Raw genomic sequence first — 21,962 nt, 5'->3', positions numbered from 1 at the left:
AGAGCAGCTGCTATCAGTCACCAGCATGGACGTGAGAAAGAGGAGCTACCCTACTACCATTCCTGAGGGCACATATCTATATTACACTCAAGTTTGGCACTGTGGAGCAATTCCAGCAACCTCAATGGTTCTGATTCACAATTCCTGAGGTAGTCCGCGCTTCCTACAGCTTCCCCTCCCAAGATGGCGCGCCAAATCGGACGTGTGACGTATCTGTGGGCGGAGCATGACCCGGATGTGTGCGCTGGACACAGAGACACCTGATTAGAGATCCCCGCAGTCGTTAAAGGGAGTCTATTACCGGTAAAGCTGGGTGTTTGGACAGTGCGGGAAGCGGGAGGTGAGTGTGTGACCCCGGGCCGGCAGGCTAGGAACACGGGGGGAGCACATGGCGCCTCCATGCTCCTAGCGCCCCTCAGTATTGTCTCAGCAGCCGCCCGGCCACCGGAAACAGCGCGTCCCCGCCGGCGAGCCCTAGGGATGGGGGCTGCTGCTCCTACACATGACAGCCTGTTGGTGCCCCCTACAGTCACCTGTACAGTGTGGCAGACATGGCTGTCCCTGGCATTGCAGGTTGGCAGAGGTGTGACTTCTCAGCACCCAAAGGTGAAGCAAAGTGGTTGCCCGTGGCAACCCACCCACATGGCCGCTTGTGCCTGGAGGACGGTGTGGCGCAGTCCGGTTGCTATGGGCAACTGATAATACTCTGCTTGGCGTTTGGTCCAGTCATACTAACACAAGAGGCGGCCGCGGCGCGGGTATATTAGGCGCTGTACCCCCGTGGTATATCAGGGCTCTCTTCACATTTGGTGGATATTCAGTGTATATCCTGCTGCATATTTGTGGGCAGAAAAAAACCAACATTGACGGACAAACCAAAATGTGCGCAGTGTAAGCTGACCGCGGCCGTCTGCAGCAAGTCGCCTCACGCTGTGGGTTTTCTCCAATGGCGGAAGTCAAAATCCCCAACAAATTGCTGTTATTGCCACGGCTGTGTAGGCGGGGACACTAGTAACATATCTGCATACATCCTCCCCGAATCGTCACTGCCATGGGTGGTGTGTTGTACAGACCCGTAACCGCAGCGGCGGACTGGGCAGGCCGTGACTCCACCAAGATGTGGCTTTGCGGCAAAATAACGCAGATTAACTTTCCGCAGTAAATCCGCCCGGCGTGGGCATACCGGGGGCTCGTGTACACGCAACGATTACCGTAAAACAAAAAAAAAAATCTGATTTATTCCAATTTAAACGCTAATCGCTCCGTGTAAACGCCGCCAACAACGGATGATAATTCATTCGCTTAGCGTTCATTTCACGCAAGTGTGAAAATCCTCATTGGCTCGTACTCTAATTGTTTAGTATAAAACTGATAGTTTCGTCGTCCTCCCAGAGAATATGAAGAAATGGCGCGCCAACAGTTCACCCGTATAAACAGCCAACCCGCACAATTACTCCGTGCGCTAAGGGCTCGCATCCCATCCGTGTATTTGATGGCCAACATGTGGACTTGCTATAGCCAATTGGGTCGTGTTTGGTTTTTTTCCCCCCACATGAACATGTGAAGAAGAAAAAATGGTGGCATGTCCGATTGTAGTCCGTGCCCACGGGTACGGGACGGTACACAGATGTGTCCTTGTGTTGTGCCCGAGAATGTAGGTCGACACTTGCATCGGCCTGTGTGAATGAGCCCTAAGGCGGTGTTCACTAGCCATATTTCGGTTACCGGACAACATCCCTTTAATAGATCTGTCTGCACTAACAGTAAAAACCACCATCCTTGCATCCCCAGCGCTGCAGTCCTGCTGCGCTCCTCGTGGTTTTTGTGACAGCGGCTCTCAGTGGAACTCAGGTGCCCGCTGCAGCGTCCTGTTACCGAACTCCTGGCATCATGGCACTCGGGATATGAGCTCTGATGCCAGGAGAATGAGCGGTCCCGCTAAAGCATCTGATTGGCAGCATTGGTCATGTGAGTTCCGGTGAGGTCAGCTGTCACAACAAATGGCGGGACTTCAGCGCGGCATCCCAGGAGGACAAGTATAGGCAGTTCTATTAAAGGGATGTTGTCTGGTAACTGGATAGCCGCTTTGACGTGGATTAAACAACTGACCTGTCGCTTCTTGATGTTTATTTTGTCTTGGGAAATCCAATTACTGGATTTGACCGCATCCCACGAAATAAAAAGTCCCGTCCATGTCCAGGCGCCCTTTTTGTTTAGATTATGGTTTATAGAAGACGAACAGTCGCCAGAATGGTTTTGGTGTGCTGTTACTTGGTAGCATTGGTAATGTTACCGTCATATGCTGGGTATTGTTGGGCACAAGCCGCTTTGGTTGATATGGTGTGTAGTAGTCAGTTGCCACCTATGTAGGAGTCAAACGTCTGCTCACATTTGTATTAGTTCTTTCTCAAGTTTCAATTGAATACCAGAACTACATAGCAAGCTACTCTGTGCCAAGAGAAAATTTGGCCAGACCATCTGAAGTTGAGGGGATCCATCTGGATCGGTCATAAGACTGTATTGCCTGTTGGGGCACACGGATGGCATAGAGGTCACTCGGGACCCCTGTCTGTGTGCCGGAATGGAGAGCTACTCTTATATGGGTGGGCTTACAGTAATTTACAGTGTATATACTTATTGGTGGGAGACGTTGTGGGGATGGTCACGGCATGCTGGGTAGGAGGTGGCAACCATTTGTATCGGGTGTAGCAGATGGATGTTTCTTTATGGGTGTGTAGAGGCGGGTCCGAGGAGGTAATCTTGGAATGTAGAGCTGAGTCCTCATACAGGCACAAGAGCTGATGGACAAGATCATTAGTAACTCATCTGAATATCCAGGGAGCGCTTGTTGTTGTGGACTTTGTCACTGAGGCTCGTTCTATTACTTATTCTGCTTTTTCACTTTAATTTCGTGCTTGTGTGCCGCAGGGCGCAGCGTTGGCCAATGCCCTTAGACCTTTACTGCACTCCTCTAATTTTTTTGTCCAATTCATATCCTTAGGAGTTTTTAGAATATTTTTTGTTGCACCTCAAGCATGAAGGGCTCGTTCACACGGGCGTGCACAGAATTGGTTCGTGACAATGTTGTCTATTCACGGACCAGAACACTGTGTATTCCTCGTGTATCTGGCTCATTTTGCCCGTATATTAACGTTTTTCACACGCGCAAGGAAACACAAGCGGGTCCAATGATTTCATGCGTAAATATGTCTGTATCGTGCATATTGACTGCGCAGTTATGCGATCTTATGGACTGTCTTCAATGGGCTATTTCAATCCGCACTACGGACAAAAATAGGACGTTCTGCAACTTTATTTTTAATAACTTTTTTCTTTAAATGTATGCATGAAAAACTCATATCTGCATACCCCAATGCAAGTCAATGGGGATTCTGTATTACACGCACAAAACAGAGCGTATATATGGTTTGTGAAGGAGCCATAAGGGTACGTACACACGGGAATGATCTGCTGTGCAGTGTCTGCAGTGGACATTCCATAGCAGATTCGCTGCGCAAAATCCACTTCAAAACCCGCGCCGTTTTGTGTGGGTTTTTTTATGCTGAATTTGTTGGTGGAGCTAGCCCCTCATTTGAGGAGGTGACCTTCTCACCAAACCTCCGCTGTAGTATTTCACCTGTTGTGAAGTTCTGCATGTTATGTTCATTCCCATAGCAGATTTTTCCGCAGCGTGAGAACAAGATATAAGTCTGATTCACTTTGCTGCTACTGTAACTGCTGTGGATTTTCCATGTGGCTCTGCGGCACATTCGCCCCATGAGGACTCACCCCTAGGTCACGTAACCGCATAGCGGAAAATAGTGCAGATTGTCTGCAACGGAAAATCCACAGCATTTGCGCGTCAAAATATGCACCATTGCTGGAGATTTTGACACTGATTTTGGTGCCGCTGATTTCACTCTTTCAACAGGAGAGGTGAAATCGGTTGTGGATCTGGACTACAATCCGCGCCAATGGTGTGGATTTTGACACGGAAGTGATGCAGATTTTCCATTGCAGACAATCTGCACCATTTTATGCATTGTGGGAATATACTTGTAATCAGCTCACCATGTCTATGATAAGCATTTGTCTGGTGTTTATCCAGGACCTCAAGGGTTTTTTTTCTATTGATGACCTATCCTCCTCCTATTGAATTTAGTAGCATCTGCGCCTGCACTATCCAACCAGGCCACTGCAGTGTGGACGGCGCAGTCTGCTTCCTGCGCTGTCACACTGATGGCGGTGCAGCGAATCAGGTAATCAGAAGACATCCTTGAGTGGTGAACCTCAACCGATCATCTATTGATGACCTATCCTGAGGATTAAGTCATCGCTAGGAAAATACCCTACGTCCCGAACAACCCTTCTATGGGCTCTTTAAGGCAGTGTTTATGCTCAGTGCGCTGAAGCCACACCATGACCGGGTCAGCACGGTCTTCTAAGTTAGAGCAGATAAATCATATGACTGTAGATGGGCATGTGCTATTATAGGTAAGAGTATTTATCAGCCCTGCTCCGGGGCCTTGCATAGAGACACTGCTGGCCAACTCCCTGGAAGTTCTGTATATGCTGTGAATTAGGGAGCAGCAAATCTTATATCCCTTCCCCCGGACTGAAAGTTGCCATTTACCCCTTTACTGCCACCAGCCATGTACAGATTGTGGCATAGAAGGATGCTTGTCCCATCCAGAAACATCTTGTAGGAGATGTAAGGCCTCATGTCCACGGCCAGGTCAGATTCCGCATGTGGGTACCCGCAGCAGAATCCCACCCTGCCCATGGCCGAGGACCCTCTGTACCTGTATGGGCAGGAGGTGGCATCCACGCGGACCTTTCTTCATCCGGGACATCTGTACTGCGGATGGTCCGCACAGCTCGCCATCAGACATGCACAGTACAGATTTTTTTTTTATCAAATCTCCTGCTTTCCCTCGGTATCCGTGGCTGTCTGCAGCGTCAGCTGTGGACGGGCCACGGGTCGGACAGCTTTTGTTGACTTCAATGAAAGCCGTCCGTGTGGAAACCGCACAAAAATGGAGCATTCTGCGATTTTATTTTCCAGACCAAACGGTCCGCAAAACAAATCCACATACTATATTTGATTTGCGGACACTCTATGGGTGGCTTGATCTGCGGATCTCCCATATGGATTCCGCAAATCAAATCCGCCTGCGGACATTGGGCCTAAGGGTCTATACACACTGTAAATGCTCCTGGTGCGTACTCCGAATGTGGCAAGCCCCTATAGACATAGCAGAAAAGTACAAAGCAAGGTATAGGGTTTTGTATCATGGTGATTTAGTTGGTGTAATTATGTGGCATATAGTTGCATGCACTGGGAGTATTTTACAATGTAATCAGATGCCCTAAACACAGTCCGGATAGAGCCTAAAAGTGCTTTTACATGGAACAGTATCGTTCGCCTGAGCAAGCTTTGTCCCGGTTTGCGTCTAATCTGCCTGTCTGAGCGAACGAGTAAAGAGAAATCTTTTTTTTTTTTCTTTTCCAGGATCGTTCAGTTCGCTGCACCAGTGAATTATCAGTGTTAGAACTGAACAATTAGCAAATGAGCTAACGATCATTTTTATGTCTGCACAAAATGAACACTGCCGCTAAACAAATGTATCGTTCTATCACTAGCCGTGTTTACATGGAACAATTATTGTATATTTTTGCTAGTTTAAACGAGTTTGTGAACTATGATCATTCTGCGTGAGGCCGGTGGCACGTGAACGCATTTGTATTGCGGAATCCGTGGATCCAGAGCAAATACTGTTCTGAACATGCTACGCGGAATCAAATTGCTCTTTCTGCGAGCGGAGGGAAAAAATTGCAGCATGTTCTATTTTTGTGTGGATTCTGCACAGACGGCTTCCATTGAAGTCAGTGGAAGCTGTCTCACTCGCGGCCCGTCCGCAATTGATATTGCGGATAGGTCACAGGTACACGCGTCATTGCCTTGCGACGGTGCTGGAAAAAGAAGAATTTAACAAAAACGTTGTACTTTGCAGCTTGCGAAGTCCATCTGCAATACAGATTTTAACTGGTACAGGCAGACGCAGGCAAGGGACGGGGCCAGATTCCGCTGCTGGTTCCTGCATGCAGAATCTGACCTGTTCATGTGCCACCGGCCTAAAGGGCCTTAACAGAGCTAGAATTGGCATGGCAAGCTATCTTATCAAAGTGTGTCATCTCTTACTTAACTTGCGACTGCAAGTACGGCTGGCCATGAATGTGAAACTAAAGCCCCATTTACAAGCAAAGATGATCGTTCAAAATTCGTTCAAAAGATAGAGAATGACAGTTTGAGCGATCATTTTGCATAAGCTGCTAATTGGCACTAATGCCCATTAGCATCTTATTACCTTCATTTGCATGTAAATGAGCCTCCCTAAGCTGTATGCAGAGAACAGCAGGTGGTCTGTTCTCTGCATACAACTCTTTTGTTCTGCCATGGGACTGCAGCTGAATATAATGTTATCAGCGCTCCCATGGAGAATCACAACATGCCGTCCCAGCTATCAGCTCTCTGGTCGAACTATGGATTTTAAGCTCAACTAAAAATCATTGTTCGGCCGAAAAGTAAACAATGGTAGCAATTACACGCAACGATTATCGCTCAAAAGACATCGTTTGAGCGATAATTGTTGGTAGAAATGAGGCTTAAATCTAGCCACTGCAAACGTACAGCATGTGCAAAGATCCGATGCGAAATTGCTCGGTGGTTGCATAGCTCTGATGGACTAGTTTAGTAAAGACTGCATATGTTCAGCCACGGCTCATTTAACTCCACAGGTTGAGTGAAAGGGGCGGCTAATAATTTTTGGTGTTACCAGCAGGGCTGTGAAGTCAGTAAGTCAAACCTCAGACTCCTCAATTTCCCCAGACTCCGACCCCTTCATACAGGACTCATAGTTTAAGTGATAAACTTACTGTATTAAAATAGTAACATCTGGCGTTTCATCCCCATTATGATAAAATAATCTATTTGGATGGAACATAAAATGTATTTATTGGAATACGATTTCAGAAGACAAAACTTGACTAAATTCCTATGAAAGGAAATATGCAACCAATTCTGCATTGAATTAATTATACCATATTTATATATAATATGTATGTGTATTTTTATAAGCCGATACATGTCTACCGACTCCACCAAAATGGGACTCTTAGGCCGCCTGCACACGGCCGGATTTGCATTGTAGAATCCGGAGCCGGCGTCCGCCTCTGGATTCTACAGCAAATACCTGCCATAGCATGCAATGGAAAAGCGGTCTTTTTCCTGCCCACGAGTGGAAGTCAATCACCATTTTCCGCTTGTGGAGAAAAATAGCAGCATGCTGTATTCCTAGGCAGATTCTGTGTGGACGGCTTCCATTGAACAGGTTCCGCATCATAGCCTGGGTGTGGCTTGGCATAATCTGTACTGTGGATGTGCGCCGCCTGGTGCATCTGCAGTACGGATTATGAAGACTGCAGACAGGCATGCGGGGGTCATCGGCCTGGCACTGTGGGATCCAACCCGGCCATCTGCAGGCCCCCTAACTCTGAATCCATAGCCCTGATGTTGAACCCACACTAATATAATACCACTTGTCCTATCACATAATATAAAAGAATCAATTGCCACACTGTACTCTGCTACATCTGCCTTTGTGTGCATTTATACCTGCATACAGCGTCGGCTAATGCCTATAGAGAATGTGGACAAACAGTAAACCATCAACACAGTATCATTATATATATCATTGCTGCTCTTGAAATGTTCACAAGTCTCAGCTTGTGTGTGTTTTGCAATATGAAGCTGTCATCTTTATAATGTACAATAGTTGTGTATACGCCCAGTTGTATATATGCTTCTGGAAGACAAGGTATAATGTATTTGAGAGCCTTTACACTAAGATCGGACAAGAATGTAAGAACATTTGTTTGGCTGACCATCAGTTTGTGAAAATGCGCCGCTGATCACCTGATGAGAGACAAATGCCCGTTCAGCAAGTGATTGTATTTTTCATGCAGCACAAGATCCTTTTCAGCAACACATCTTCACGTGTGAATGGGGATCTACTGCCAACAGGTACAAGCCATCACTCATCCTCCTGTACTGGGTAAAGGCCAAGTCAATGGGCGACTATCTTGTAGATTGGCAATGGGTACACGGCCCAGACTGTGCTGTATGGAAGGAGCCTCATATACTGGGGCTATAGAGACTTCTAGCTTAATAGGATGACTATTCTAGTTTTCTGTATTTTGTGTTGGTTGTTAATACTTGTACTGTTATGTCTTTTAGAATTGCTCTACTCGAATTCCTTGAGAGGCTTCTTGCTGTAATGACGTGCAGCCGAACATAAACATCTGGGAGGGAAAACCCGAAAGGGAACCACTGAATTCTTTACTAAAAGCTGTAAGTAACATTACTTCTCAGTAACTTCAACAATTTAAGGCTGAATTCGCACAGCTGTTCTGCCAACAACCCTGCACATTGCAAGTCCTATTCTCCTCTTCTTCCTCTATCAGCTCTGTGTGAAAAGACAAAGGGAGAAAAAAATTTATATATATCATTTTTTTCCCTTTTGCCTTTTCACAGACTATTAATTTGTGTAAATGGCCTCTTAAGCAGTTACAAGGCCATCTATTCTGTATGGAATAAACAGCACACGGCATGAAAATACAGCTATGTGAAGGAGTCTTTAGCCTGAACCCTATTTACACGACTATAGGGCAAATGATGCCCGACCCTCATCCCCGCACATACTTCCTTGCTGTTGCATAAGAGCTAGTATCGCTGGCTCGCAGCGGGGCGGCTGGAGGAGATTTTACTACTTGCTCTCCCCCGCCCCTCCCCATTCACTCAACACAGCAGATGTTCAGTACTGAACGGCTGCTGTTTACACTGAATCCTAGTTCAAGTTCAGGATCATTGGTTAGGCTGCATAAAATCCTGAACGATAACCTTCAGTGTAAACCTTACAGAACGGCCACTGTGTTAAGTGAATGGAAAGGGGCGGGGGAGAGCGAGGAGTGAAATCTTCTCCAGCCGCCCCAGCATGGGAGCAAGTACATGCGGGGACGAGTGTCGGGCAGCGTTTCCCTGACATTCGTCCCATGTAAAGGGAGTTTGTCATACAAAAGATACCAGGAACTCTCTAGATTCTTTCAACTTTAGGTCTCATTCACACAACTTTTATATATTTTATATATTTTTTTTTTATGCACAAACTAATATATTTTTTTATTTCATAGTGATCGCAGACCATGGCAAACCATTTGCCCTTTGCGATTACATGCTGATTATGTCATAGAGGGAGCACCCTCCCTCTATATAACTTATACATGCTGCAATCAACCTTGATTGCAGGGCTAGTTGATCTCACAGATCCCCGTTGTTGCAGCAGGAGTCCAGCTTCTGAGCTCACACCATCCATAGAACGTAAGTGTGTGCCTATTCATGGGAGCCCCTTCTCACCCAGGGCGTAAAAGAGTGTTTACACAGAGATTTACTCGTTCTCCTGTGGACTGTGGATGTTTACTCCAGTGCTTAATAGAAGACATCAGCAAAGGCTCATTGTGAGCCGAAACGTCGCGGTTAACAACTGGTGAACTTATGTGGATGAAAGAAAGGAGTCCCGCCTGGGATTTTATTGCGCCACTTTATGCTGTCGGTGCTCAATTCTTGTTCACTGCATCATTTGGGTTCCAGATCAAATCTCCACCACTCTGCCACAGACTGGTATACGTGAGTGCTGCTGCCATTACCTATTGCTTTATTATGTCTGGGCGCTGTTAGGAGTTACATTTAAAAGCTATCATATCTACAAGATTACTTGGTTTACTCTACTGGATAATATGGTACCAACTTTTTTTCTAAGGCCTCAGGAACACTTTGTTTTTTCCATCTGTGTGTTGTACATTTCAAAAAGGCACACGGACCCATATTACTCAGTTGTGTGTGAGGGCTCCTGTACACTAGTGAGAGCGATATTGGGCCGTGATTCCCGCCCCGATATTGCTCTCAAAAACCTTCTAAAACCCTTGGATCCGAGGCGTTTTCCCTTTATCACTTTGCTTTTAATGGGGCACCTGCATTGGTCCCGTTTGAAAGCAATGGGAGAAGATTGTGATCCCCTGCTGCAGCTGTGACATGGTCTTTAGTGATGAGGGGACTGCCCGTGGGAATGAAGGAATCCCCTGCTGTTGCTGTCACAGCTGCAGCAGAAGATCATTGGAAACAATGGGTGAGATTGTGAAAATAATGGACATGCTACGAATTTGTTTTCACACTGCATCACAAGTGCTAAAACATCGCACATGTGAAGTGAGCCATTGGAAACCATTCGCCTCATAATTTTGCATTTTCTCGCAGCACTGAGAAATCGCGCGATTTTATCGCCAGTGAGAAGGCGCCCTGAAACTCGTGTTAGAGGAGCGGAACTTCATTGATGCAAGGCAGTTTTGCCTGATAAATGCCCTGCATCCGCGGGTAAATTGCACGATATCTGTCCGAGTTTCGCGACCCTATATCATGCTCGCCCATGTAGGTAGCTTCACTTTACCTTTTTTGACCACTCCCCTGACTTGACCATATTTCTAACTTGCCGTTAAACATTAGTCAGTAAAGCCCTAGCCAGTCCATGTATTTGAGTAGCTTTATTTCAACTACATCGGATGCAACTAATGAAGCCCTTGGTTGGTTGCCTTAAGTGTGTTTGAGTGTATAAGAGAGATGGAATAATACCTCCACACCGCCACCTAATAGAAGGCAGCATTCCTTCAAGCCAAAATTAGACTATATACAAGCCTTGTAACAATGACTGGGAATTAAAAGCAAAGCCAGACTCCATGTACAGACAGCTGTTTCAGGGTATTTGCCCTTCATCAGTGTACAGTAGGAGTCTGGCTTTGCTAGGGAGAGGCCTGGGACGGGGGTCAGAAACGCTATCTTTTCTGTTTATGGAGAGCACCTAGACAGTGAGTGAGGAGACTCAAATGGCCATGCACGCTCCTCTGGGTAATATGCAAATAAATGAGATGGAATAAAACCTCCACAGTGCCATCTATTGGAAGGCAGCATTCCTTCAAGCCAAAGTTAGACTCTTTTATACAAGCCTTGTGACAATGACTGGGAATTAAAAGCAAAGCCAGACTCCATGTACAGACAGCTGTTTCAGGGCATTTGCCCTTCATCAATGTACAGTAGGAGTCTGGCTTTGCTGCTTTCCTAACTTTGGTTTATGGTGCATATTGGACATGACAGGTTTGCTTTAAAATGTTGTTAGAATTCAGTATCAGAAGTCTGATCAGTGCCAAAGGTAATGCTATAGGACGTACAGTTAGACTATGGCATTACATCATACTGCATGAAATGATCAAAGCATCACAAGTTGTTGTCCCCTCTAGGGACTAATAAAAGAAAGTAAAAAAATAAGATCAATAATGTTTTTTACCAATTATTATTTTTATTTTTTGAAAAAGTAAAAAAAGTGGATTATACCCACCTGATAATCGGGTTTCCAGTAGTCTCCACGACAGCACCAATGAGATTGCCTCCTCCTGGTAGGACAGGAACATACTGAGAGGTTAAAAGCTCCCCCCCTTCCCCACTTTCCTCAGTGGATTCTAACGAATTGCCGGGGCAGGAGCTAAACTTAAATTTTTTCCCCTAACCGGGGTTTTTTAATTTTTAAATTTATTATTTTATTTTTCTAGGGCGGGAAAGGTACGGGTGCTGTCGTGGAGACTACTGGAAACCTGATTATCAGGTGGGTATAATCCACTTTTTCCCCCAGTCGTCTCCACGACAGCACCAATGAGACGTACCAACTAAAGTTTATTAGGGTGGGATCGCTGCCGAGAGGACTTTGCGGCCGAAGGCCATGTCCTCGTCCTGCTGCACTTTTACCCTATAGTGTTTAGTAAACGTGTGGGGTTTTTTCCAGACTGCGGCCTTGCAAATTTGCTCGACCGAGGCTGAACTGTGTTCGGCCCATGAGGACGCTACTGCCCTTGTGGAATGGGCTTTAAGCGCTAACGGGATCTCCTTCCCGAGGGCTTTATAGGATTCTATGATGGCCAGGCGGATCCACCTGGCTATGGAACTTTTCGCTGCTTTGCTACCCTTATTTGGGCCACTGAACTGGACGAACAGGTTGTCGTCCCGCCTCCAGTGGCTCGTTGTATCTATGTAGGTTAGGACTGCTCTCCTAACGTCCAGGCAGCTTAGGGTTCTTTCCTCCTCGTTTTTTGGGTGGCTGAAGAATGAGGGGATTATTATATCCTGGGACCTATGAAAATCTGACACTACTTTCGGCATAAAGGCCGGGTCTGTTTTAAATATTAGTTTGGTGTCTGTAATTTTCATAAACGGGTGGCGGATGGACAAGGCCTGTAGTTCGCTAACCCGTCTTGCGGATGTAATGGCTACTAGGAAGATGGTCTTGATTGTCAGCATTCTTATAGGTAGCGCTTTGATCGGTTCGAATGGTACCGCTGTCATGGCCCCTAGAACCCAATTAAGGTTCCAGTCTGGGAACAGGTTTATGGGCCTAGGGCGTAATCTAGCTGCTGCTGTTAGGAACCTGTGGACCCATCTATCGTCTGCGAATTTTGTGTCGCAGATAGCGCTAAGGGCTGAAACTTGGACTTTTAGGGTGCTCGGGGAGAGGCCCATCTCTAAGCCCTCCTGCAGGAATTCTAAGATTAGCGGAGTGTCGGGGATAGAATCCCCGCGATCCCTTCCCTGTCTCCATGAGGAAAACTTTCTCCAGACCTTCTGGTAGATCAGGTGGGTCGTCTTTTTCCTACTGGACATTAGGGTTTCTACTACTTTCTCTGAGAATCCTTTCTTTCTTAGCGAGGATTCCTCAAGAGCCATGCCGTTAAATGGAGTTTGTCTAGGCCGGGGTGGTTCAGTGGCCCCTGCGATAGAAGATCCGTCCAGGTAGGCAAGGTGACTGGGTCCTGGACGCTCAGTGTTGTCAGAAGACCGAACCAGCTTCTTTTTGGCCAGAAGGGGGTCACTAGGATTAGCGTGCATCCCTGGGTTCTGAAGTGCTGTAAAACCCTGGGGATTAGTGGTATGGGAGGAAAGGCATAGGCCAGTCCTTGTCCCCAGTCCTGGCCCAGGGCGTCTACCGCTATCGGACGATCTCCTGGCCGGAGGGAGAAAAAGTTGCCTACTTTTGTGTTCTCCCTGGTTGCGAAGAGGTCCAACTGTGGGGTCCCCCACCGGTTGGTTAAGATTCTGAATGCCTCTGGGGAGAGGGACCACTCTCCTGGGTCTATCTGCTTCCTGCTGAGGAAGTCTGCTTTTCCATTTAGTGTCCCCTTTAAGTGGGTTGCCGTGATCGAGAGGATCCGGCCCTCCGCCCAGTGAAAGATTTTCTGTGCGATGCTTTGCAGTGGGGGAGATCTTGTGCCCCCTTGGTGTCGTATGTGAGCGACCGCGGTGACATTGTCTGACAGTATTTTTATGTGATGGTTCTGTAGCGAGTTGCCCAACTGCTGTAGAACCTGCCAAACTGCCTGTAGTTCTCTGAAATTTGAGGATTGTTCTTTTATCCTCTGAGGCCAGGGACCCTGAAAGAATTGGTTCCCCACATGCGCTCCCCATCCACAGGCGCTTGCGTCTGTTGTGATGTGGATGGCTGGGTTTTGTAGCCAGTGAACCCCTCTCCGCAGGTTCTCTGGGGATGTCCACCAACGCAGGGATGTTTTTGCCCTGTTTGGGATGTACATCCTTGCCCCTAGCGAGGACTGCCTTTTGTCCCACGAGGATAGGACTACGGCCTGTAGGGCTCTGGTGTGGGCCTGGGCCCATGCTACTCCTGGGATGCATGATGTCAAGCTCCCCAGAAGAGACATTGCCTCCCGAATTGTGCAGAATCGTCTTCGTAGGAAGGTTTTGACTATTCTGCGGATTTTTTGTATTCTCTCCTCGGGTAGGTAGGAGCATTGCGATTCTGAGTCGAGAGATATTCCCAGAAACGTCTTCTGCTTGCCGGGATCTAGGCTGGATTTTTCCCAGTTTATGATCCATCCCAATGATTGGAGAAGTTGTAGCACTGTCTCCAGATGTTTGGTTAGGAGTTTTTTGGACTCTGCTATTAATAGAATATCGTCCAGGTACGGTACTACTAGGATCGATTTTTCTCTCAGGTGGGCGGCTACCTCCGCCATAATCTTGGTAAAGATTCTGGGAGCTGAGGATATCCCGAAGGGCAGGCATCTGAACTGGTGGTGCTCTGTTCTTCCGCCCATGTCCACTGCGAACCGCAGGTATTTCTGTGAATCTTTGTGGATCGGGATGTGAAAATACGCGTCTTTCAGATCGATGGACGCCATGTAGGCTCCTCTGGGGATCAACTTTATTGTCGAGGAGATGGTTTCCATTTTGAATCTCCTGTATCGGACGCAGGTGTTCAGGTCTTTCAGGTTTATTATCGTCCGGTGTTTCCCGCCGGGTTTTTTTACTAAAAAGAGCCTGGAGTAATAGCCCTGGGTTTCCTCGTTTCGCGGTACGGGAGATATTGCGTTTAACCGCTGCAAGTCGCGCATGCTTTGCCCTAGTAAATGTAGCTGTTTTTTTGGGGCTCGCGTGGTAATAAATTTCCTTCTGGGGATGGATACCAGCTCTATCTGGTATCCGTGCTGTAGGATCTTTGGGATCCATGGGCCCCCGCAGATTGCGGCCCATTGGTCCACAAAGCTCCCCAGCCTTGCCCCTACGGGGATGGCGTCAGGGTCTTTGCTTCGGCTCCCCCTGATGGGGGTTGAAGAGGATATTCCTTCCTCTGCCCCCCTTGGGGTAACTCCAGCGGCCTGTCTTGCCCTTGCCTCGGTAGGCCTCGGGCTGCTGCATTGGGGCCCGGGGAAAGGTCTTCACTCTCTGTGGTTTTTCCTCAGGGAACCCTTTTTTCCTGTCGGCCGCCTTCTCTAGAATTTTATCTAGGTCCGGTCCGAATAGAAATTGGCCGTAGAATGGGAGGGCACACAATTTGTTTTTCGAGGCCAGGTCGCCTGACCAAGACCTCAGCCATAACACCCTTCTGGCTGAGTTAGCGCGGGCTGTGGCTTTTGCTGAGAGTTTGACGGTCTCGGCCGCGGCGTCCGCTAGGAAGTTAGTGGCCATGCGCAGGATGGGAAGGGAGTTAAGGATCTGATCCCTCGGCGTTTTGTTGGTCAGATGTAGTTCCAGCTGCTCTAACCATACCCCCAGGGTCCGCGCCACGCAAGTGGCTGCGATCCCTGGCCTAAGGATGTTTGCCGCTGCCTCCCATGATTTCTTTAGGAGTCCCTCTGCCTTGCGATCCATGGGGTCTTTTAGCTGTGCGGCATCCTCAAAGGGCAGAGTCGTCCTCTTGGCTACCTTGGCCACCGGGACGTCTACCTTAGGTATTCCGTCCCAGCTTGCGCAAGCTTCCTCCTCCAGGGGGTATCTCCTTTTTACGCCTCGAGCGGAGTAGGAACCTGCGTCTGGTTTACTCCACTCTCTGAATTATTTTAGAGATGTTTTTGTGGACCGGGAAGGTATGTTTGCGCCTCTCCCCAAGTCCACTGAATATCTCATCCTGTCGGGTCCGCGGCTCTCTGGGCTGTTCTATTTTTAACGTAGCCCTAACTGATTTAATTAGTTCCGTCAACTCATCTTGATGGAACAAATATTTCCTGTAGTCCTCCTCCTCTGAGGACTCTTCGGCCGCCTGCTCCTCTTGCTCTGATCCGATGGAGTTCTCGGAATCAGAAGACTCCTCGGGAACATACGTCTTTCTTTGGCGTTTCGCTGGCGGTGCCGGCAGTGACGTTAGAGCTGATTGAACCTCTTCCTTCACCAGCTTTCTAACGTCATCCAGGAATCCCCCCGATTCCTCTCTGACTAGCCTAGCCACGCATGCCTTGCATAGAGGCCTCTGGTACGTGGCTGGCAGTCTCGTCCCGCATTCCACGCACTTTCGCAGTTTTGTTCTGGGGGGGATGTCTTTTTTTATCCCCCTGACAAACAAAGCATTTTTGCGGGTAAACATGCAATTTTTCCATACACAACATACTGGATATTGCATTGTATTTTTGCCGCACTGGCTACTTACGGCCGCTGAGGCTGAGGTTTCAGCTGTCTCTGGGGCTGGAGCACTCCTCTTTATACCAGTGCTGCAGACACCCTGCGACCTGTGATGCTGGTGTTCTGGCTTCTCTCAGGTTCCTATTTGAATTTTCGCGCTCCTGCGCTAAGCCCCGCCCCCTCCGCTCCTAATGCAGACGCGATGACGTCATCGCGCTGGACGTGAGATGCGGCGCCCCGCCCCCTGCCGTCAAAGGGCTTCCTGGAGCGCCGCGCTGTAATTTCTGCCGGAGGACGAGGGGGACTGAGGCTTCCGCTTTGAACCCCCCATGGGCCGCCGCGGGAGGAACCTGGCCCGGGGGTTACCACCCTGATGTGGCGTCCCGGGAGTCGTCTGGCTGCGAAGGGATGACAGGGTGAGCCACTGCCTTCCGATCCGCCTGTATGCTTTCGCTGGCTTCTCCACCAGCTCCTCTCATAGATCCTGCCTCCTGGCAGGACAGGAAGACACTGAGGAAAGTGGGGAAGGGGGGGAGCTTTTAACCTCTCAGTATGTTCCTGTCCTACCAGGAGGAGGCAATCTCATTGGTGCTGTCGTGGAGACGACTGGGGGAAAAATATTTTATTTGCCATATTTGTAATAAGAGTCCAAATGAGAAATACACATTTAGTATCACTGCATCCATAAAAGTCTTATCTAGCAAAATAACGCATTATTTACTCCACATGATGAATGTCATTAGAAAAAAAGCCAGAAATGCGCTTTTTTTTTTTTTTTTTTTGGTCACCCTGTTTCCAAGAAAAAATGCAATAAAAATCGAATGGTACCAATGCAAACTACCGGACGACCTGCAAAAAAATGAGCCCTTGCATAACTATATCGATGAAAAAATAAAAGTTATGGCAGTCAATAGATGGCTGTAGAAAAAAATTAAATATCTTTGCAAAAAAAAGTAGTACAGCAAAAAAAAAAGAAAACTAAGTTTGTTATCGTAGTAATCGTACTGACGCAGAATAAAGTTATAAAATGTCATTTTGGGGGGGAGGGGTTGCAGTTTGTGTGCTGTAGAAACAAGGCGCAGCCAAAGATTGCAGAATTTAAATGTTTTTTTTCTTTTTTGTATTTTACTCCACTTAGAATTTTTTAAAAGTTTTTCAGCACATTATATGGTACGTTAAATAGCACCATTGAAAAATACAACTCGTTCCGCAAATAACAAGCCCTCATACAGCGACGTCGATGGATAAATAAGAGGTACTACTTTTGGAAAAAGGGGGAGGAAAAAGTGAAAAGGGGGGGGGGGGATAAAAGGATAAAAGGGCGATGTCTTTAAAGGGGTAAACAACCTATTGAGCCCATTCACTATGGAATTGGTGGCAGCGGTGATCCAAGAGTAAAAATATCACTTGTGTGATCATCTCACTTGTTTGTATGACATATCAGAAAATTTTGACTGATTTTCCACTGACATAAGAAATTCAGTGTGCGTCTAGCTTCAGTTTAGAGTGCTGAATATCTTAATGGCTGCAACGTTATGGATATGTTTGGGCTTTTTATTGGGTCCCATGTAACTTCTCTGTGTGTTTTGTTTCACAGATTTACTCCAAATTTTGAATAGAACCTCTTTGCCCAGATGACTGAATTATCGGCATCACTTACTCAGCTGCAGCAGGGACAGGTGCCCGAAGACTTTGCTGACAGTCACACGGCAACCATGGTATCGGTTTTTGACTTATTAATTTCAATATATTTGTATTTACTGTAAATATTTACACTTATTATGTTGGGTCTCCTCTCTCACTTTCTAGGAAAAATGTAGTTTAATGTATTCCAAACTACTGCAGTAAGGCTAGGCTCACACGACTGAGTCTGTATAGCGTGTTTTACATTGGTAATACGCTATACCAGTCTCCCATAGGCGGCCATGTTGCCACTCATACAAATTGCATGAAAAAAACGCACACAAGAAAAAATTGTAGCATGTTCTATATTGTTGAATTTTACATGCGCATTCACACAAAGATAGTACATGGCATTGGGCATCTAGCAGCAAGTACACAGTGTAATTGCATACTTGCTGCATGCCACACCACGAATTATGGCCATCTGAGCCCAGCCTAATCTAATTTAACTGTAGTAAAGAGGTATTCTGGACCATTGATGTGTGATCATATCTGAACTCTAGGAAGTGCAACACAGATCAGTAAAATAAAGGGAACTCAACACTTGCTGGAGTGTTGTGGCCCCTCCACCATTAACCAACATGATGCCGTCCAAGTCTGTGTGACTGTGTGGTACTGCAGATTAGCACCTTGTAAAGGGGGTTGTTCTCTCAACTACTGATGACCTATCCTGAGGATGGGCCCTCAGCAGTTAAAGGGCCACTCCAGTGATTTGGATTTATTTTCTTTTCATTATATTGCTATGCCCCCAGTATATGTAAGTGAGCTACTATTACCTTTAGTTATTCCTTTCTTTCTGAAGCTCCTGGCCTCCCTTTTTTTTCTCTCTTCAGATGGTCACGTGATCTCAATTCTGACTGCTCAAATCTACTTGGGGTTATGTTTTCATTGCCTGAATCCTACCATAGTAACTGCCTAGAGGGGTACGCAGACACTCCTATCAGTTACTGATGATGATCACACACCTCTTGTCACACAGTTGTAATAGAGGACGTCACAGGTCATTTCCCTGACTGTATAATTATAGTCTGTAGCTTTTTTAGGTGAATATGGAATATAATCATAATTAAACTCCTCTCCCCCAGTATGCAGAATGGTATAGCCTCCAGCTAAAGCCATGCTGATGCATCATCAGATAGATTTGAATATGAAAATAAAAGTTCTCACTTTTAAGATGGTGCCTGATAAGTATCAGACAGACAGCTGCACTGCATAGAACTGTCTTCAATACACAGAGGGGATCTCCAGAGTGTGACAGGCAATTGGGTGAGCGAGGCAGGTGGACCATCCCAAGTAAATGCGTTGATCCTGCTGTACAAGATGCGGTTACTGCGGTGAAAGGTCAGAGTATTCCAGTAAGTGCAGCAGATCATTTAGGGCTAGGCTTTTCATTTAAATACACAAAGGCAGGAGAGTAACTTGTTCTTACATGCAATATCAAGTGAAAAAGTTATAATGTACATTTACATGCATCTTACCGCATAGAAATGCCTTGTGGTGATATGATAATTGTGTATAAGAGCGCAGAACAATATGAAAATATCGGTGTTTAAAGTAAATTGTGTTTACAGATAGTCCCCTACTTCCCCGAACGTTCAATTTACAAACTACATACGAACAAAATTGTCCACAGTTAGACAGGAATTCTATCAAGGCCCGCCATAGGCACTCTGCAATGACAGCCCTGGGGCCTTTCTGAAGGCCCCCAACTGCCATAGCAACCCACAATCTTGTCGTGGGGGCAGTGTGGGCCCCCCGAACATCAATTCTAATAGCAGCATTTAAATCGTTACCCGCTCCGAAGCGTGGCGCGGCTCATCGGAGATGTTGCAGGTGGGGGTCAGGCTGTAAGAAACAGCTGGCACCCGCGTTTTGTTGAACGGGATCAATCCCCCTCCATACACACCCCGGTTCTGACATACAAACAAATGCACTTACAAACAGGCTCCTGGAACGGAACCTATTGATAAGTAGGGGACTGTCTGTATGTTAAAAGCATAATTACCATTTTGTCAGCAGCAGTCAGACCCCACTTATCAGAAGCGGTTTTCATATCCTGAATATAGGGAATAAAGTAAGAGCTAGGTTTAACACCTTTTAAAGTGTGCCAAGCTATTAAGTTCTCCTCTATGCACATGGGGATAACTTTGTCATCTATGGGAGGTCAGAAGCTGGGACCCCACTGATGCCAAGAACTAGACCCTCAGAGGATCCTGCATGAATGGAGCGGAGGATATGCATGCACACCACTGCGCACATTCATTTCAATGGGTGTGCAGTAAATTGCCAAACCCTTGTACTCGGCAGTTTCTACCGCTCTTGTTGAAATAAAGCGTATTTGTATTCCCTCCCTAGTCATGTTATCAGGATTGGTGGCTTCTCAGATGTGAGACTCTCAGACAGTAAAAATACAGCCCTGGTTTAAAGCTCCTGCCCCTGAAATTTAGCAGGAGTAGGTCGGGTTCTTGGCTGTCAGCTGAGAACCCGGAGGAGAAAACAATCAGTTTTATAACGCCTTCTGCCCTCATTTCAAGTCTACGTAGCCTTAAATGAGTGATATGTATAGAATAGACTAAGCGCAGTGATTTCTTCTCTATTGGACCTGCCAATCGTGTGATTGTCAGATGCCGCCAGACATGACAAAGCTTACCAGACCCAGATTAGTTTTCCCAGCGACTACTTCACACTAGTAGGAAGTTTTTTCCTATAACTGGGAGTTTTATGGATGCCTTGGCTACAGTGGAAAACTGTGAAATTTAAAGACATTATTAACGGCCCCTAGAGGTTTTATATGGTGTTATGGGGGACATATATGTTAAAACAAAACAAAAAGTTACAACATTAAGTAAGAAAGAATTACTAAATTAAAATAGCATTTTTTTTTTTTTTTTTTTTTAAACCCAAAAGAAAAACACTGCCCATTCCAACCTAAACCCTCTCCATAGCCACGGTACTGGTGTATTATGTCACCATTGGAAGTTCAGGATGGGGACATAATACAGCAGCCTTGACAGTAGGTGATGCCCCCAGCTTGTGATTGGCTGTGGTCAGTCTCCCTGCCCCGGCCCTCTTGCTTGTCCTTTAGGCACTACTGTCATCACTCACCCCCCGAGCGGCTGCTGCACATCCCCCGGAGCTTTTGCTGGTGGTGTCCACAGACCCCTGGACCTCTTGCTGCTGCCGTCGGCGGTCCTGCCATAACTCCCGCACGGGCGACCGCTGCAGATCCCTGCCGCTGCTGCCATCCAGACCCCTGGCCCTCTGCCTGCTTCAGTCAGCACTGCAGAACCTTGGACCTCTTGCTGCTGCGCCCACTCACCCCCCTTGTCTGTGACATGCCGCTGTTCTGCCTGGGCTCCTGCCTTGCTGCTTGGCTCCGCTAATCACAGTTCCCCTGGCGTGTGGCCATCTGCAGGTGACAGTTTTAGCTTTAAAGCGGAGGATAGCTGTGAGTGCAGGGGGAAGCAGAGCGGAGGAGAGCTGTGAGCGCGGGGACATGCACAGTGACAGCGGACACAGGAGGAAGGGGAGGACAGCTGTGAGTGTGGGGACATATGTGACCTGCAATGGTCATGTAGGTATGAGCAGGGGATATAGTTTCACCTGCCAGGCCCTTTTCACTAGGATGTGGGATACCAGGGGGGCGTGCCCTTGAAGTTCCCCATGTCCTTGCTGCTGTATCTTGTCTCCCAGTCCGGAGCTAGGGGTGTGACAGGGGTGTTCACTACTGGTGACAGCTGTCACACCCCTAGCTTCCGGTGGCATCAAGATACACCAGTACCCATAGCCACTCTGTAATCAGACTATACAAATTATGTCAAAACATCCACGACAAAAAGGGAATCTATTCCTGTAATTTGTTTTAGCCTAAACGTACTAATTTTAAATATGAAGATATTAATGACTGATGATGTATGGGTGATTTCACACCCATTTTGGGGCTCAGTTCAGGGTTTCTGTTGTCTCTCAGTTTTTAGAGGTTGTAAAACTGAAAGTCATTGAATTCAGTGTGTTTTTTTTAAATAAAAAAATTGAAGGCTTTCAGTTTGCTTCAGTTTCTTTTTTTGCTTCAGTTTTTATTTTGACTTGAACAAAAACGCAGTCTGCTGGGAGACGGAAACCCTGATCTCAGCCCTAACATGGGTGTAAAGCCTCCTTACTGACTGTCATGTAGCAGTTACTTCTCCTTCCATCTCCTAACGTGTACATTTAGGAGGCC

General features: G+C 46.9%; 1 protein-coding gene across 3 annotated transcripts in view; it reads left to right on the top strand.

Annotated features, from left to right (window-relative positions):
• Nucleotides 1–214: 214 nt before the first annotated feature.
• PSEN1 (presenilin 1) overlaps nucleotides 215–21,962 on the top strand; it is a 57,489-nt gene continuing 35,741 nt past the window's right edge. Inside the window, exons 1-3 of one of the 3 annotated variants that reach the window (XM_066608362.1) lie at nucleotides 215–303; nucleotides 8,297–8,410; nucleotides 17,658–17,778. In XM_066608362.1, coding sequence (XP_066464459.1) covers nucleotides 17,695–17,778 — 84 coding nt within the window. In that variant the 5' untranslated portion in view covers nucleotides 215–303; nucleotides 8,297–8,410; nucleotides 17,658–17,694. Of the gene's footprint in view, nucleotides 341–7,907; nucleotides 8,084–8,296; nucleotides 8,411–17,657; nucleotides 17,779–21,962 lie in introns of those variants that run through there. The other 2 variants (XM_066608361.1, XM_066608364.1) reach the window with 2 other exon arrangements.

Source organism: Eleutherodactylus coqui, chromosome 6 (genome assembly GCF_035609145.1).
Source record: "Eleutherodactylus coqui strain aEleCoq1 chromosome 6, aEleCoq1.hap1, whole genome shotgun sequence".
In the NCBI taxonomy this organism is placed as follows: Eukaryota; Metazoa; Chordata; class Amphibia; order Anura; family Eleutherodactylidae; genus Eleutherodactylus; species Eleutherodactylus coqui.
The sequence above is the reverse complement of the archived record's forward strand: the minus strand, read 5'-3'. Positions and strand labels throughout refer to the sequence as shown.